The 17,044-nt window shown below is 50.1% G+C and overlaps 5 protein-coding genes across 5 annotated transcripts; 2 read left to right on the top strand and 3 right to left on the bottom strand.

Moving 5' to 3' along the window:
• Nucleotides 1-2,137: 2,137 nt before the first annotated feature.
• BDV37DRAFT_291704 (glycoside hydrolase family 31 protein) lies at nucleotides 2,138-5,395 on the bottom strand (the record flags this gene model as incomplete). The annotated part of the gene is made up of 5 exons (XM_032089010.1): nucleotides 2,138-2,816; nucleotides 2,937-3,852; nucleotides 3,902-4,072; nucleotides 4,212-4,616; nucleotides 4,695-5,395. 5 exons carry the CDS (start codon nucleotides 5,393-5,395, stop codon nucleotides 2,181-2,183), a joined length of 2,829 nt encoding a protein of 942 aa, XP_031935038.1. The 3' UTR covers nucleotides 2,138-2,180.
• Nucleotides 5,396-6,731: 1,336 nt separating this feature from the next.
• On the top strand, nucleotides 6,732-7,920 carry BDV37DRAFT_265041 (galactose mutarotase-like domain-containing protein). Its single transcript, XM_032083735.1, has one exon. The coding sequence runs from the start codon at nucleotides 6,813-6,815 to the stop codon at nucleotides 7,803-7,805; it is 993 nt and encodes a 330-aa protein (XP_031935039.1). The 5' UTR covers nucleotides 6,732-6,812; the 3' UTR covers nucleotides 7,806-7,920.
• Nucleotides 7,921-8,120: 200 nt separating this feature from the next.
• On the bottom strand, nucleotides 8,121-8,816 carry BDV37DRAFT_265044 (uncharacterized protein). The gene is made up of 2 exons (XM_032083736.1): nucleotides 8,638-8,816; nucleotides 8,121-8,574 (listed from the first exon to the last, which is right to left on the bottom strand). Exons 1-2 carry the CDS (start codon nucleotides 8,765-8,767, stop codon nucleotides 8,240-8,242), a joined length of 465 nt encoding a protein of 154 aa, XP_031935040.1. The 5' UTR covers nucleotides 8,768-8,816; the 3' UTR covers nucleotides 8,121-8,239.
• Nucleotides 8,817-10,962: 2,146 nt separating this feature from the next.
• BDV37DRAFT_276705 (GMC family oxidoreductase) lies at nucleotides 10,963-12,771 on the bottom strand (the record flags this gene model as incomplete). The annotated part of the gene is made up of 1 exon (XM_032085607.1): nucleotides 10,963-12,771. The coding sequence occupies one exon, from the start codon at nucleotides 12,769-12,771 to the stop codon at nucleotides 10,963-10,965; it is 1,809 nt and encodes a 602-aa protein (XP_031935041.1).
• A 2,076-nt stretch (nucleotides 12,772-14,847) lies between these two features.
• On the top strand, nucleotides 14,848-16,145 carry BDV37DRAFT_291706 (Lactonase, 7-bladed beta-propeller-domain-containing protein; the record flags this gene model as incomplete). Its single annotated transcript, XM_032089011.1, has 3 exons — nucleotides 14,848-15,182; nucleotides 15,276-15,762; nucleotides 15,831-16,145. 3 exons carry the CDS (start codon nucleotides 14,848-14,850, stop codon nucleotides 16,143-16,145), a joined length of 1,137 nt encoding a protein of 378 aa, XP_031935042.1.
• Nucleotides 16,146-17,044: the final 899 nt, after the last annotated feature.

Below are 17,044 nucleotides of genomic sequence, written 5' to 3' on the forward strand. Positions count from 1 at the left end.
CGGGAATGGGTTACTTCTATCGAGTGTATCAACTCTACTGGATGGGCAACTTCATTCGTGTGTTATTTTCAAAGGGAAAGTCCATATAGAGGGTTGGGATCAAGTTCCAACGATTCCCCGTGATTGGAGAATTGAAGTTAGTCCTAATAGATGGACTACTGATGAGATAGTCCTTCGCTGGCTTAAATATCTTTATTCCCACTACTACGAGCCGTACAACTGGGAAATACTGTCTACTTATTCTTGATGGTCATGGCAGATATGTTACACCTCAATTTGACCAAATATGCAATGAGATTATTATTATTCCTACCTGCATGCCCGCACATCCTTCGTGCAACCTACAGCCTTTAGATGTAGGCTGCTTTAAACCTCTAGAAGATGCATATAGAGGTTTAATAGCAGAGACAATGCGGACGGGTCACAACCATATTGATAAACTTGACTTTCTCAAGATCTTTCCTAAAGCTCGTACAATCTTTTCGTCCGCAAAGTCGTCCGAGGCTATTTCCTCGCTCGCCCTTGGCTTTACTACCGCCACCGGAACTCCTTGGCCACGATGTGGGAGAGTATTTCGCAGGCCTCATCGCTCAGCGGGCGGGATCACTCGGCGCTGTCTGCTCCTGATATCCATGTTCCTATAAAGTCCACCAGGCCACTGTCGCTAACTCATCTGGAGTCTCAGCGGACTTCTGGTTCGAAAGAGGGTCATCATGACATGACACGCCTGAGGCGAACTCGTGAGGATCCGGAACGCTCATCACAAGGACAAACTCGACGGTCTGCGTCAGCATCAGCTAGGACGGCAATCTCTTCGAATTGGACAACACGCCGAGGCGTGGACTTGCTGACTGGAGAAGACTGATGCGGATCTACATGACATCACGTCTGATTTGGACAACCAAGCTTCGGCCGGATGCAGATGAATTAAGCATCTCTACGTCATTGTTTAGAAAACAAGGCCTACTGCAGGAGAATCCATTCCGACTGAATATATCTGGTACTGCCACAGCAGAAGAGACTGACTACTTATACATGCTAGCGACGGCCGTAAACAGATTCAGTCTTCTGTTCAACCTTGGTGATGAAGAATGTTGGACCTGTGCTCACAAGAACCGACGGCAACCTGCAGGTAGAGCTTGGCTTCCTTGCAAGGATGTCCTCTGGCAAGTATTAGTCCCCAGCACCGTGTAGAGGTGCCTATAGCTGGGTTTTCTTAGAACTAGCTTCTAAGAACAGAAGGGACCTATTCATCTGGGAACGGCCTAGGGCACAACTTATACGACATGGGGCGCATGGCCATGGAGGGGATTTGATACAAGGCAGGACACTCCCGTGAAGGCGTCACTGCTGCGCCAAGGCGCATAGCAGGGAGGACAAGGAATCTGGTCCCGAAGTGAACATGTTTGGGAGACGCTGGCCTTATATCTCCACGCCCTCCGGACGAGCTGGCAAGGCTAGCTGTGCACCATAACACCTAGCTCGGTCAACCCTAAGAAGAATGGCCGTCATACGGTCAAGAAGAAGCTGGGTGGGGCGGCCTTTCACCTCTGCGGGCAATCTCTCTTAGAAAATGCTCAGGGCTACAGGACGACCATCTGAGAAGTGCCAGTTCGCAGCTCATCCCCCAAAGACAATGAATGTCCAGGTATTTGGCTCGCTGACCGGGGTCACGCAACTGGTACTGTACCATACTGGACGACAATGCATCCTTGGAAACGGGCCCAGGCTCGAGCGAGTGGGTGGGAAGCGGCATACGAAAGTGATACAACGGAGCGTAACGACTATTTAATTCCTTCTTTCGTTGCCGAGAACTGTTTACTGTAGAATTGGGAGAGTTATGAAGTAGATATTTTCTTCTTGAAGATGCTAGATATGAACCAGCAACCTCTATTGAGGGGGATAAGCCGAGGTGGGTCGGTCATCCCAATAATGCCAGCAGTTGCATTGAGAATTCCTAGCGTGACCGACCAAGAACTGACAATACTCTATTCAATACGGGTACAAACATAGAAAGAAATGGGGCAAAATATATGGAGACAAAGACGTCACAGACATAGAGGGCGTTTGTCGATTGCCTGTCGCTGAACCTATTTTGTTTGGGTACTTGACGAGAGCGATAGCCGCATTATTATACTCAACTCCTTCTATCGTGGGGCACAACGCACTGGATTGGATGCCTACCACTCTAGGGTCCAACGCTCTCCGGCCCACGCCGAGACATCGAATCCTGAAACAACTAGGGTCTGTTTGGCCTTGTCAAAGTGAACATTCCTGCGATGAACAGGGCGACCGTTGAATTTGACAGCACCAGCCACGGATTCAACACCCAAAATGGTAATGTTCCTCAGGCTGTTGCCATCAACCCATCCACCTTGGCCAATGGCCGCCTCAAGCTTCCTCCCCCCTACGGTGAATTCCGCAGTAAGGGTGGCGTCTGGTTGGACGCTCACACCGTCATCGAGATACAAGTCACCAGTAGCTTTGCCATCCCTATCCAGGGCCACGAGCACATCCCAGGGACTCTGTCGTGCATCTCTTGTCGTGAGCGCAGGCTGTTGGAGCGGGAGGACAGATCCACCACGTACAAAGACCGGAATGTGGCCAAGTGGAGCATTGAAGGTTGTGTTCGCCTGGGATGGTACTGGCACGGCGGTCTGGTTGTACCAGTCATACCATTTTTCACTACCCTCTATCAAACCGGGGAGGACACCATTAACGGACGTTGCTCCAGGCTCAAGAACAGGAATAACCAGAATAGAGGGTCCCAGTAGGAACTGTCGATCTGCGCCGGCGAGAGATGGATCGTTAGGGAACTACCATGCAAGTGCTCTCATGACGGTGTGTCCCGCTGTATGAGCGTGATAGAAGAGAGTGTAAAGGTACGGCAAGAGCGCGTAGCGGATAGTCATGGCTGTCTTACTTGCATCAATAACAGACGCCCATGTATATGCCTCCTGACTGATGGCCCCGAGAATATTATGATTCCTGTAGAAGGGAAAGAATGCGCTCAGTTGCATCCAGCGGTTGCACAACTCCATATCAGTATTATCAGCAAAGCCACAAGTGTCGGACCCAAACATCGGAACGCCAAGAAGGGACATTTGGAGAGCCTGTGGGATCGAAAAGGCCATGCTGGGCCAGTTAGACCAGTTATCACCACCCCAGTGCCCAGCGAAGGCACCAGAACCAGAAAAGGTAGAGCGGGCAATAATGAATGGGCGGTGACCAGGGAAAATTTCAGACAAGGCCGCGTAGGTGGCCTTGATGATGCCATGACCCCAAAGGTTGTGCATGTCATATTCCAGCGTGCCCTCCGCGTGGGTGGCATTAGGTGAGATGGCAGCCACACCTAGAGGACCTTTGACGTTGTTGATGGCATATGGGGGATAATTGACATCACGAACACCGGGAGTAGGGGTAGTGCGCACATAGGAAACGGTGCTGGCGGAGGTGGGTGCAGGATAAGCGCTGGAGAACGAAGCAAGTGCTGAAGATGCAGCGGCCGCCTCGGTAGAGTTGGTAACATTGAAACCTTCAGGGTACTTGAGCACCGGGTTCCTAGTCTCACCAGGGAGGGCAAAAGGGTGATGCACAGGGTTGAGGTGGAGGTTGCCGCTTCCGCAACTACCAACACAGAAGGATGAGATTTCACTCATATCAACCCATGCACCATCATATGCGGTCTTCTGGTGGTAAAGGATCATTTCGTCGATCCACCATTGCTCAGCGCCTTCAGATAACCAGTCAGGAAAGACAGTGTACCCAGGCCAGACCGAACCAATATACAGGCTACCATCCGGATTCGTCAGGAAGGATCCAGTCTTGTTTCCTCTCTCAAACGTCGGATATCTGGGAAGAAGTAAGCACATTGACATCGATGGATGGAAACCTGACTTACGCATCACTCTCAACATCGGGGTTGGGAATATAAATGGCAGAATCAAAGATGGGAACATAGTGTCTGCCACCATCATGGAGACGCTCAAGGAACCTGTTGCCTGCCTCGTAATCAAACCCGACTGGCTCATTTTCAAAGTCCCGGTACCGTAGCATCCAATCGATATCAGTCCTTGAGTTTTGTCAGTCGGGCGGGCCACACTCGTTTGTGAGTAAACAAGGAAAGAAAGTAAAAGAAACCATACCCTCCCCCGCAAACAGATTAAAAAAAAAAAAAAAAAAAAGGAAAGAGAAGGAAGAATGTCACCTACCAGACCGTTTCGAGCGGGATTCCAAAATTGATGTGACTATTCACAACATCCTCAAGGTCATCCCAGCTCTTGTATCCCCACCGGCATTGGTGAAAGCCAAAGGTCCAATATTGCTGCAACGCAGGCAGGCCTACAGCTTTCAAGTATGACGTGGTCACCTCTGGTTGCGTTGGCCCTGAAAAGAAGTACAGATCAATGCTGCCACCAATGGCCCGCCAGGTGATACCGTCTGGTTGCAGGACGATATCTTGCCCATGCGCATTCCGAGAGTAGACTCCATGCGAGAAAGAGGTGTAGGTCTTGTTCGGTTCGACCTCATTGGTTGTCACCAATGTGAGATCACCAGAAGGAGACTGGGTAAAGTAACGGGTCTCCAGATAGAAAGGATGTGTGCCGTAGACATTGCTTCATATATCGTTAGTGGATATATTGTAGGAAGAGAGACCATGCGAAGAAAGACGATGGGGTAAAGTAACCACATACATATCGACCGTGGCGCCAGCATCGGCTGCGTAGAAGGTCTTCGTGTAATTGTTGCCCAGCCTGAATGCATGGACAGACTCGCCCAGTCCATATATATTATAGTTCTCCGGGAGCGGACTTGTAAACTCAATAAATTGGTCTTCAAAGACTAGTTTCTTCCCCTTGGTAGAGAAAAGAACGTCCTTTGTCGACCTTCTTGCCACCTCGAATCCAAAACTAGGCTCATTAGTCCAGGAAAATTCCAAATCGGACTCGGCATTGGACCCTTCTACTCCAGGTTTTGCCACCACACCTGGGGGTATGATATACTGAGTTGCGTTCCCTGTGCCAATGTATGTTGGAACGATCTCAACGTGCAACCGATCTGTTGTCTGATATTCGACCGTGAGATTCAGGGAGTCGATATCTGTACCGTAAACATTGCACCCATGGCCGGCAAGCGAAAGTAAGGCTGTCAGTCCGGTCGGTGTCTGCTGAACGCTAGAAGCTACGTAACCGGGGCAGACTGTCTGTGCATCAACAGCTAATGGGTCCCTGATATTGGGGAGCACGGGGGGAGCTTCGTTTGCCGATACAGGAAGTGTGTACTGAGGGGCGAAGGAAGATGAGACCGCTGGGGTGGGTTGTGCCTGGGCTTGAACCATAAGCCAACACACAGACAGCAGGCCCAAGGTCTCCTTCCAGTTGAGTGAAGGACCCATGGTTTGATACCGATGCGAGAGCGGGAGTAAGAAGCAAGAATTGAGAAAGCAAGAGAAGATGGTGGGTTTTCAGGTAAGTTAAATTGCTCTATATCTTCGAGAAGCTAAACTGTTGCCATGAAGAGAAGTGTTGGTGAATATATAATGCCCAAGTAAACACACCAACTCAGCGTATTCCAAGCCAGAGATCAACATTCACCGCATCTGCGCAACGCCAAGATATACCATTGCAAGTTGTTTCGCAAGCCGCATTTACTGCTGGAGTGGCTTGCAGTGCTTACTGCGTACTTCATGCTCTAGCTCCATCGCACGGAGTAATATCGGTCCCTCTCGAGTTAAATGGGGATGTAAGGTATGGTGGTTGGGTAGGCATTAAGTGGAGTCCCTGGTTAAGGTATCCTCCTTTGTAACTTTCGAACCTTGGGAGGATGTCATGGGTTGCGGGATACGGATGATCACCCAACGCTGTGAAGATTCTCCGAAATTTGCTGCTAAGGTTCTGGGTGCAGCGGAGATCCGCAGATAACTTTATGGAGTGCTGTGTCCACTTAAGGTTAGCCAATAGTATACTCGGCATCAGGACAGACGCCGGCAAGGTTTACACTGGTTAACATCCAACAGTTAACTTCGCTCGGTCCCGATCGCTCGTTTCACATTGTAAGCCCGTTCAGTAAGCCGGGGCGGACTTTCTGTCATTCCCGCTTCTTGTAGATGAGGGTACCATCAACCATTGCATTTATTGGAATACCGTTTGCTCGGCAAACTTATCCTCTCGAATACCTCATACCCACGTAGGACCGGGCTCGACCGGTGTACTCACAATTCCGTTTCTAGTCCAGGAATTAATACAAAGTTAATATTAGACCGATGTCGCTAATTTCCCACCAACGATCAGTCAAGGAACCCAACCGAAAAGGCAGAAAGAAAATCCTGCAATGTTCAAAGGAAGGGCGTTTCGTTCATGTGAGTGGCAATAGCGTGCCGCATTCCATCCAGTGGTATACAGAGTGTCTAGGTAAGCTACTCCCGGGTAGCTTGGTGATCCCGTCATCTGGAACTGGCACCACGGCCCACTGACTAGTTAAGTTTGTAGTAGTGACCACAATAACCCATTATTCAGAAAGACCCTTCCAGCCTGTGTTTAGATGGTCCGCAGAGGCAACGTGTTTTCCCAAGGGCAGACCACCAATAGAAATGTCCATTCCGCCACTCCTACCAGTGAATGGTGGCTGGGTTCACTTCGTTTCGAGAACAAAATTCAGAACACGGACCTAGTCTGTCATCTCACACTGTGTCTCCCTCAAATATTCGCGCACCCTTTATGCAAAAAGCTGCCAATGGAGAGCTGCAGGGCCTTTCTCACGCCTGTTTCCCTAAAAACATCGGAAATTGACTGCCTGTGGGGACTGAGGTCATCATGAATCTCAAGCAGTCTATGGCAGCCCTTCTATGGGCGTCGATGGTGGTTCTGGGCGAGCATACCCTAGAACCGCGCCCGGTGGCGGATACATTCGAAGTCTTTACGATTATGGTAGACAACATTACGGCCAAATTCATCCCGTACGGCGCTCGCCTGATTTCTCTACATGTACCCGACAAGGAGGGCACCCCGCAGGATGTTGTTGTCGGCTATGAGGACCCAATCCAGTATCTCAACGATACCAAAACCAGCCATACCTACTTTGGAGCTGTCATTGGCCGTATTGCCAATCGCATGAAGAACGGGTCATTCACCCTGGGCGGAACTGAATACAACATCCCTAAGAATCACGATGGCCTGTACACCCTGCATGGCGGAAACGCTGGCTACGATCAGAGAAACTGGACTGTGACGGCTCACACGTCTTCTTCCGTGACGTTTGCTCTTTACGACAATACGGCAGAAGGCTTTCCAGGTGACATTGTCACTCACGCGACGTACACCGTCGACTCCAAGCGTACTACGGATAACCCGCAGGGATCGCCCAGGCTGGTGACGGAGCTGGTTTCTCTAGCGCTCACTGAATCTACTCCCATCATGCCTTCAAACCACATCTACTGGAATTTGAATGCGTTCAAGCAGCCCACTATTCTTGACGATACCTGGCTTCAGCTTCCGCTATCTAGGAGGTTTATCGAAACAGACAGCAATCAAATTCCCACCGGCGTTATCGCCACCGTTGAGGATAGCGACCATAGCAGCATGGACTTTACTGTTGGTAAAACCATCGGCCAAGACATACAGTATACTGAAGGGTTGTGCAGACCTGGTTGCATCGGCTACGACCACTGCTTCATCATTGACCACGATCCCTCTATGCCGCTGCCGATGATAGCTTGGTTCCGGCACTTCGATTGGACTCCAGCAATACAGGGATCAGCATGGAGGTTGCGACGAATCAGCCCTCAGTACAGGTCTTTACGTGTCTGAACATGGATGGAACAATTCCTGTCAAGCCCTCTCAGGAGGAGCGTAACCAGAAAGACAAAGAGGCCGCCGAGTTTGTTAAGAAATATGGCTCTCTTGCGATTGAGCCGGAAGGCTGGATTGATTCTATCAACATCCTGAGTGGGGCCAGGACGTGGTCTACTCTCCCGGGAGCCTTCCAGCCATTAACTACGCCACTTACACTTTCGGTACTATCTGAAGCGGTAAGGTTTCGACCCAGGTAGTTCCAACCGCTTCAATTGACCATTTCGTGACTGAAACACTGCGACTGGGTTATATGTGCTGACTTCTGTTTTGCACATGCTGGCGGCATGGATTTTGGTTATATCTAAATGCTGGACTGATATTTTGTGTTTTAAATTGCAGCTTAGTTGAATATTGAAACTGTTGCTCCCACCAAATGTCCCTCATATCTGTCAATACCAGACCCTATGCAAAGGATACTCTACGGTAACCATCAGTCGCAAAGAAATCTGAAACCTAGGCACGATTAGGAGAAACATCCTCTGTCCACAGACGAGAATCTTACCCACGATCAAACAGAGCGCTCCGCTGCAGGATGTGTCCGATATTCCAATGGGAATATACAGGCACAATTTGGGTCTTTGGATTAACGATCGAGAATTGAGGTACAATGTCGTTGAGCTGCTTAGAGATCGGCCTATTGCCTGCCAGACCGAAAGTTCTGTGTGCCCAAATCCACAGGGCGGCAGAGGGTGACGGGCGATTTGTTGCTCCCTCATATTTTGCACTGTAGAGTAATCAGTATCAGAACCACAGGATAAGCCATAGGGAACGTAGGACTATGAATGACATTTACTGGAATTGCTCAGCGTGGATATCCGAGTGCGCTTCGGGCCCGGACTCGGCTTCCCCGTTGCCACGCCAGAAACCGCAATCAGGCGCGGCTGAGTGAGCGTTTGGCCTCGTATTCGCCCCACCATCGAAACGCTTGAACCGAGACCTCGACTGTATTCCTCAGCAGTTCAGTCGAGAACTCTGAGAAGGCATGAGACAATGATCTAACAGAAATGACGATAGGACTAAATTCTGGCGGGGCCAAAGTGGGTCCGGCCCGTTCTGGTTGTCCCCGTGACCCGTCAGCACCACTCCAATGAAGAGTCCAATCTGATTCTTTGGATTAACTTCGTGGCGCACAACTATAGATGCGCCAGGCTTGTGGCAAAATTTATTGTAGTTCCGGATCTGGGACAAACAGATTTTTGCTCTGGAAGCGTCGACTTACTATTTGATAGGACCCACCAGAATCCACGCACCGGCCGATATTGAGTCTGTAAGTCTGAGGGAGCATTTTGCGAGCACATGATGCCGGTCCTTCTTCATGGCTGACCCAGCAGCGCCATCTCTTAAGTTGTACCGAAAACCGATGTTGACCTCGCTGGCTACGAGGTAGCCTAGCCCACCGCACGCCAGGTCCCGTGTGGGGCAGCAGCCTTTTGGCGTATGGGTATGGTTACTAACGTTGCGATAAAATAGGCTTTAACAACCTCTCGAGACTGGAACCGAGACTGAGATCTATCAGTTGTGCAAGAGGTATTCGCGACATGGACAAGACAAGAGGCCAACAATACTCCCAGTGGAGATTCGGGGCCCAAGCCCCTTAGCGCAAGGTGGTATATAAATGGAATAGAACCCAGTGCTGGTGCCCTGACTGCCTCTGTGGTTGGTCCTGTGTTTATACTACTGATCATCAAATGGGACAACTAAACTCGATGATAATAGTATCCTTCTACTCGCTTCTCCTACAAGTCTCATGTCATGAATCGGACCTATTCTCGGCGTTAGTCCCGTAATATCAACGACCGGCTGATAGATAGGTCCTGCTCAGCGTTTGGTTCAATAACCCTGATTGAGGGCAGAATATGGATGGCTCCAGAGAAGGCTTTCCTCTTGGGTGGGGTGTACGAACAATGAGAGTCAGGGGGAAGCTGAGGTGATACACGCGGGTCTGCACAGGTTGTTTAGACCACCACGTGTACCCATGGGGGTTATAGGTAGGCAGCCGGGCTCGCTACACATTCCCACACAGCCCATTCCTTTCACAGTTAGCGGGCCTCTTCCATTGTAGATATCAATTGTCAGAGATCCAGACAGAGCTGCTGAGAAATGTAGATCAGCTTTCCATCAATATTTCGCCGAAACGGCCAATACGAGGGTCGAGACGACGACCCACTGTTTACGCTTCGTGAAAGTCAATTCTCCACATGCCACCTGGTATCTACTAAGCAACCGGAAACAATAACATAAGTACCTTTGGCGACTCACAACGCGGGCCCAAACCGTCGATTGGTAGTGTCGCTTTTCACCTCGTGTCCGATCCACAAATGAAATTAGCTTCTGCGTTCAAAGCTAAGGGCCACAGCTATGACCCAACAGTGGCCGGTTTACGACCCGTAGCGTAAGGGTATATCGTAAGGGCGTGAGATGCTGGTTGTTACCCGCCCGATTGCTTGTGGTTTCTCTCGTACAGCGAGTACCGCTAGGTGGTGGTTTCCTTGGCCCTCTAGGCTGATGTCGGCTCCCTCGTTTTGGCGATCATATCCGGCTGGGTTAGGTTATGTATTGAATTGTATTCCTCAAGTAGATATCAAACCTGCGGAAACAGAGCACATCAATGCTTTATAGACTGGGTCCTCCATCTGAGGGTCACATTCGCAGTTGTGATCATGCGGTGCTTGGCTATCCCGCCCTCATAGATAGCGTTGAATTTCATCACATCTGTTAATTACGTCGGAGTCCAAGGCCAGGGAATGCTCGCTAAATGAATTCTGCTAAGTATCGTATTGTATATAAGTCGAAGGTCGCTGACAGCGTAAGGTATAGTACTAGATCAAACGCATTTGGAATTCTAATTTCTTATATCTGGCAAGTTAACCTTGTCTAAATCCCAATGCAACGGGCTAGCTGTCCACTAAACCCCAGAATGAGGAACGATATAAAACACTGGCCGATGCCGCTGAATAGCCTCTATCACCTAGCGGAAAAATAGTTACCCGATTTTAGAAGTTCACGATAGGCCATTTACAAAGGCATGAGCAGAGACGACGGGGTTCTCACAGCAAGTCCGAGCGCAATTATCAATCAAGGCGTTTCATATGCATTGAGACCCGAGCCCCGTTTATGCCCTCGCATAGTCCTCCAAGATGGATTCGGCAATGCGCAGAGCCATTCCGTAAAATATTGTCATAACGTGAGAGGACACCTGAGTAGGAGGGATAGAGCCGTCAATAACGCGGAGGCCCTGGGTGTCATAGACCTTAGCTGTTGGGTCAACAACACCACCAAGCTCCCTCGACATCATGGAGCAGGTACTCACGGCGTGCCAGTTAGCACGGAAGTTATCCTTGACGTATTCAGCCCATTCCTCCAGAGTAGCCTCATAGGGGAGTTTAGCGCCCGGGATGACCTCGCCGTCGAAATAGTCCGCCATGGCTCCACTGTTCTGCAGCTGGCGGGCGAGTTTGGACGCGGCAGCCTGACCAAGAAGGTCTAGTTCATTGAAGAAGAACTTGGGATCATTGGCAAATTGCCAGAGATAAGGATCGCTGCTGAGAATGTGGGTAGAACCGCGAGTGAATGGAATGAGGTCCCACAGGTCGAAATTAATCTGTCCCGATGTGTCCAGGAACAACTCGGCAAAAGCCACGTCCTCATAAAGCAGCCAGTCACGGTAGTTTTCATACTGGACTTTGAGTGCGGTGACATTGTGAAAGCCACCCCGTGCGACAGTTTCCTCGGCCCATTGACCAAGCTTGGTGTTGAGTAACTCAGCGGCGTACGGGGCGTCTTCACCGAAAGTCTCGGTGAAATTGGCGAAGTAGACAGCTTGGCCCTGGCCAAAACCAGCGGGAGTACTACGCGCGCGGACGGTAGTTGTAGTCTGATCCTGCATATTGATACCGACAGGCAATTCCAGAAGCTGGGGAACGTTAGCCTTGTCAAGGACGGATTTCAGGCCAATACCGGAGTACTCCAAGATCAAAGGCGAGATCGCAGAGCCGGCTGCCAACAAAACCTCATGACTGGCGTAGGCATTGAAGTTAACGGCCTTGTTCCTGCCAAAGTTCACTCCAATTGCCTTCAGGCCGGGGGCATCCTGATCAAAGATGACCTTTCCCACAGCCTGCCCGGTCAAGACCTTTAGGTTTTTCCGGCGATAGTTGGGAAGGAGCCATTCGCGGGCTGCATCGGCGCGCACCTGATCCTCCAACAGGTTATTAGGAATCATGGAAACACCGCGAGGGTGCCCACAGTGGAAATCCACCTGAGTTGGGACGCCAAAGGCAGAAGTAGTGTTCATAAGCGCTTTCATCAGGGGAGACCAAGGCTGGCCGTTGTCACGGGGTCCAGCGTGAACGGTGCCATTGAATCCGTGACAAGCAGGGTCAAAGTGATGGCCGGCGGCGATCTGGGCAGCATTCGGAGCACGGGCACGTTCAGCCTGGTTCATGTATTTGAATACGTTGTCCCAGTTCCACCCCTCGTTGCCGAAAACCTTCTCCCACGAATCGATCTGGACCTTATCAGGGCGGGTCCATGAATCACCGTTGATTAACGTAGATCCTCCAAGGCCCTTTCCAGACTTGATATTGTCGGTACGGTTGTTGATAAGGGGGACAGTGAGGTAGTTCTGGTCCACAGTGGTGCCGAAAATTTGACCGTACGCGTTTGGGTCCTCGGTAATCGGCCCGTCGTTGGACTCGTAAAAGCCCTTTTCAACAACCAGGACCTCAATGTTAGGGTTCTCTGTGAGTTTGGCGGCCACAGTTAGACCAGTCAAACCACCACCGGCGATAATGTAATCGAACTTCTTGTCGGCGACTTCTTCTGGGTCAGTGAGCAGACTGGCTTGAACGTCAACCTGCTCGGACACCAGGTAAGCGCTGACCGTTGCCAGAGGCAAAAGAAAGTAACCAATGTATCTCATCGCGATGGCAGTCTTAAGGAGGTGGGAAGGCGGGTAAGGAAATGGAAAGAACGAAAGGCAATGAGAAATAATTGAAGTGTGATAAGCTACCACCCGGACCAATCTCCAGGAGTGAGGGAGGGACAATTTATAGCATGGATTTTAGATCCTACCTACATTTACAGTGATACTACTCCACTTTCAGATCTAGTTCTGGTCCTGGCCGTAGTAGCGCACGTGTTATGGGCCTGTCTTCATACATGGAACTCAAAAAGGTTGTCGTATTGGTGAAAACGACCACAGCTGTGAGTGCTATTAGCTGCTTGCAAGCTTGTTTGGCATCCAGAATGACAAGACCAACATGCGGACTGGCGCAGAGCCTTCGTAGACCCCGGACCGAAACACACTGTAAGCTTTCTAGCCCTCGTGTTTACGTGCCCCATCTATCCTTGTGCCGATGCGTCAAGATTACCTTCCCCGGGTCTGGAACGGGCGTTGTCAAGGACGAGCTCGTGTTCTGCTCGAATATCAAGAGCACGTTCATAATAAAGCGTTATAAGCGAGAGACAATCGACATTCTAGATCCGAGTATCGAAGAATCTCCAACACACTTGAGCTAGCTCTTAACTATTGCTAATTGTATCCGGTATCCGGTGAAGCTGACTAGGCTTGATGCTCGGCATAGGTGTCATGAAAGGTTACGTTTGACTGGCATTTGACTGGCACATGGGGACCGTCTTGTTGTCTACGGAAGCCAAGGGCGAGATTTCTGCAAGGCACAGATCTCCAACACGATGTCCTAACGGGTGGTCTCACAGTACGGGATGCTGACTGTGTTGGATTGTCTTAATTGCCATGTTGGCTGGGGTACGGACTACATTGTATGCGGCAGGGAAATGGCAAGTCCACATCCGACCTAATAACAGTTGCGGAAATGAGAACCGTGAGGCACACCACTACTAGTCAATGCTGAAAGACCAGCTCCTAGATGACCCCTCCCTACCGTCGTTTGAAACGCTCTCTTTTTACCGTCATACGATCCGTTCCGATTGGAGTCCGCAGAACTCTCTCCATGTAGATCTTAATCAAGAGCTCCGAACTAAGTTGCTGAGAAATTCGGATCAGCTCCTCGTCAATATGGCAAAGAAACGGCTAGTGCAAGTGTCGGAACAGACACAACCGCTCGCCAAGATCTGGCTCGTCTCTCTACACTCCGAATTTTTCGGATGATCCACAGATATGAACATCTATTCTCGGCATGCCGAGAAGCCCCCCACTCTAGGCGTCCCGAGGACCTATAACCTCATTCACCGTATCTAGTGAGCCACCAGAAACGAGTACCTCCTGGGCCTCCCAACGTGGACGTAGGGAGTTGATTGATACGTTGGTCTTTGGGCTAATCTTGTATCCGCGAGTATATTAGCTCTCGTATTCACAGCTGAAGCCTATAATGTGACCCAAGTTGTGGTCCACACTACGTCACAGTAGCCTCTGTTTCTGGTAGCTGGTCCATCAAATCTCTGGCAGATTTTAACGTGAGTAACTCGACCCCGAGTGCAAGCAATTAGTGCATCAGAACGTATCGGTTGGACCATTATTCGGCGTATACCGAATCCGGAGATATTTTATGAGTTCGGCCGTATTTGCAGCCAGCATATTTTGACCTATAGAGTACACCAAAGAAACAATATTTCACTGCATTTTAAGATAGTGCCACGGAATAGATAACGATTATGTCTCATCTATGTATTTGTTCAACTCTTGGATCCACCATGATCTCTATCCTGCATAGTCTCGTACCAGTCGAATCTAAAAGCCAGTCGGCCCCATTTAATCTACTGTCCATTAGAGTTGTGAGGATCGGAGCGTCGCCCCAATAATTTCCGCTGCACCAAAGGTGCGGACTTTTTTTGTTCCCCTGCTGTGCATGACAACATGACCGTCAGCTATTTAATTCACTTAACCCGTCAGGCGGCATTTCCTGGATGGACCGGTATCCTTCGTCGGTGGCTTGGACAATCGGCATAACCGCGCACAAGTGAGGCCACTGCAATGAAGTTTTGGCAGGTAGCTGCTCTCCTGTTCAGGAGCAGTGTCATGGCATCGCGACTCTACGCAGCGTCATATGCGGGCAAAGTGACATCGCTTAACCTGGCAGGGTCTGGCGAAAGCCATCAATTGACGACGCTCTCTGAGACAACCGACTGCGGCACGAGCCCTTCGTGGTTGATGCTGGATAGGGAGAATGATTTTTTGTATTGTTTGGATGAAGGCATTGATCGCCCTAATTCCACCCTGTCCTCCTTCAAGCTCAACGCGGATGGCTCGTTCAGAAAGGTTAAGAAACTCCAAACTTTGATGGGCCCTGTTGCGTCTGCATTTTATACACCAGTCCAACAACCAGACCAGAGATTCTTTGCCGTCGCACACTAGTAAGTAACCTCTGCCTTTCCTTGCTTTCCAGCAAGTTCCTTTGCCGAAGGTTTTGTCACTCGTCGATCATGTTATTAATATTCGTCGTTTAGCTCAGGGTCTGCAGTCACGACTTACTCTGTTGACCCTGCCAGCGGTCACTTCAACCGCACTCAATCTTTCACATTCACCATGCCCGCCCCAGGGCCAGTCCCGGAGCGACAAGACGCGCCACATCCCCATGGAGTGGTGGTCGACCCATCCGGGCAGTTTATCCTTGTTCCGGACCTAGGAGCTGACCTTGTCCGCATCTTCCGCATATGCCCAACCACAGGCCATCTAGAGGAGAACCAGCCACTGGTTGTGGCTCCAGGCTCCGGCCCACGACATGCTGTCTTCTGGATTTCTAGAAAGGAAGGCCGGATTCAACCAAAGAATGTGCGATTCTATCTGGTGACGGAGCTTGACAATTCCTTGAGGGGGTACGACGTGACATACTCAAATAATGGCACAATCCTATTCTCGAAATTCTATGAAGGAAGCACGTACGGCGGATCAACCCCTCCAGCTGGCTCGAAGGCCGCAGAGATTGCCATCTCAGTAAGTCTATCAATTTTGCTCATCACCCTCAATATCCCAGACCCGCTAACATCCCTTTTCCCCTATAGCCGGGTAATGATCGTGTCGTGATATCGAACCGTAACGATAACATTTTTGGGACCGGGAATGATTCCATAGCGATCTTCTCCCTCAACAATCAGGCACAAACCTCCGCCACCTCCTTCGTTGGATTATATCCGTCTTTCGGGTCTTTCCCACGCCAGTTTGATATTAATACGGAAGAAGGGATGGTGGCGATAGCACAACAGAACAGCCACAAGATATCGGTAGTCAAGTGGAGCGAGGTGACTGATACCATTGGTTCGCTACTGGCGGAGAAGGAATTCGATGGAGAAATTCCTGCTGTGGTGTGGGCATTTTGACAGCCTAAGACTCCGGATCTTGCCTGGTTGAATTCACCTTTCATGCGAGGCTGGGAAACACCCCCCACTAACTACATCAACCGGAGAGTAAAGAAATAAGAAAAGCTCAAAGAAGAGGGATCGATAGTCAATCTGTAAATTCCGTGTAGTGTACCCTGAGCGATGGATTTCACAACAGTTGTACCTCCCCGAGATCGATATCTTCCACCACAGAGTAGGATTGGTTATGTATACTGGACATGCTTAGACAAACGGGTCTACCGAAATATCAGTGGCTTCGTTGATTGACAGTTATGGCAGGCTATGCCCACTCCAAACGCTACCGTGGAGACATTCTCATCCAGCATACCGACGGCAGTGCATCCCTGTCTGCCCCATAATCCTACTGTTTATCTGTTATCTGACCTAGAGTAGACGGTCTATCAACAGGTTTGGGTTCTTAGCTCCCCAACATAAAACAGCATTCACACACCCTTATGGTGTGCGGAAAGGCAAGTCAGCCATCTGATATAACGTGGATGTGACAAGTGGCTGCGTACTGCAAGGTGGGGTGACTCAACTCCAAGGTAAATATGTGGCATCTACAGCATGTCTACAGCATAGAGCTCACTATAGCCAATTGATGAGATAGGGAACTTCAGCAAGCATTTACCAGGGATATCACGTAGTGAGATATCGGATTGGGAGGCAGTGTACAAATGGTTGCGGCGAGGTCCCCACCGTCTCGGGGAATTATCGGCGGCCTAGATGCGTCGTGGACATAGCTCGGGGTAACAGCAAAGAGGCATCCTGCCACAGGTGGGCAGTCCCTCTTTCCTCAGGCACGTGCTCTCTGATTGCTCATATGAGTGCTAGACTAAATTGACGCTGACCGAAACACTCTTACGGAGAAGTACCTT

Source organism: Aspergillus pseudonomiae (genome assembly GCF_009193645.1).
Source record: "Aspergillus pseudonomiae strain CBS 119388 unplaced genomic scaffold BDV37scaffold_144, whole genome shotgun sequence".
NCBI classification, from domain to species: Eukaryota; Fungi; Ascomycota; class Eurotiomycetes; order Eurotiales; family Aspergillaceae; genus Aspergillus; species Aspergillus pseudonomiae.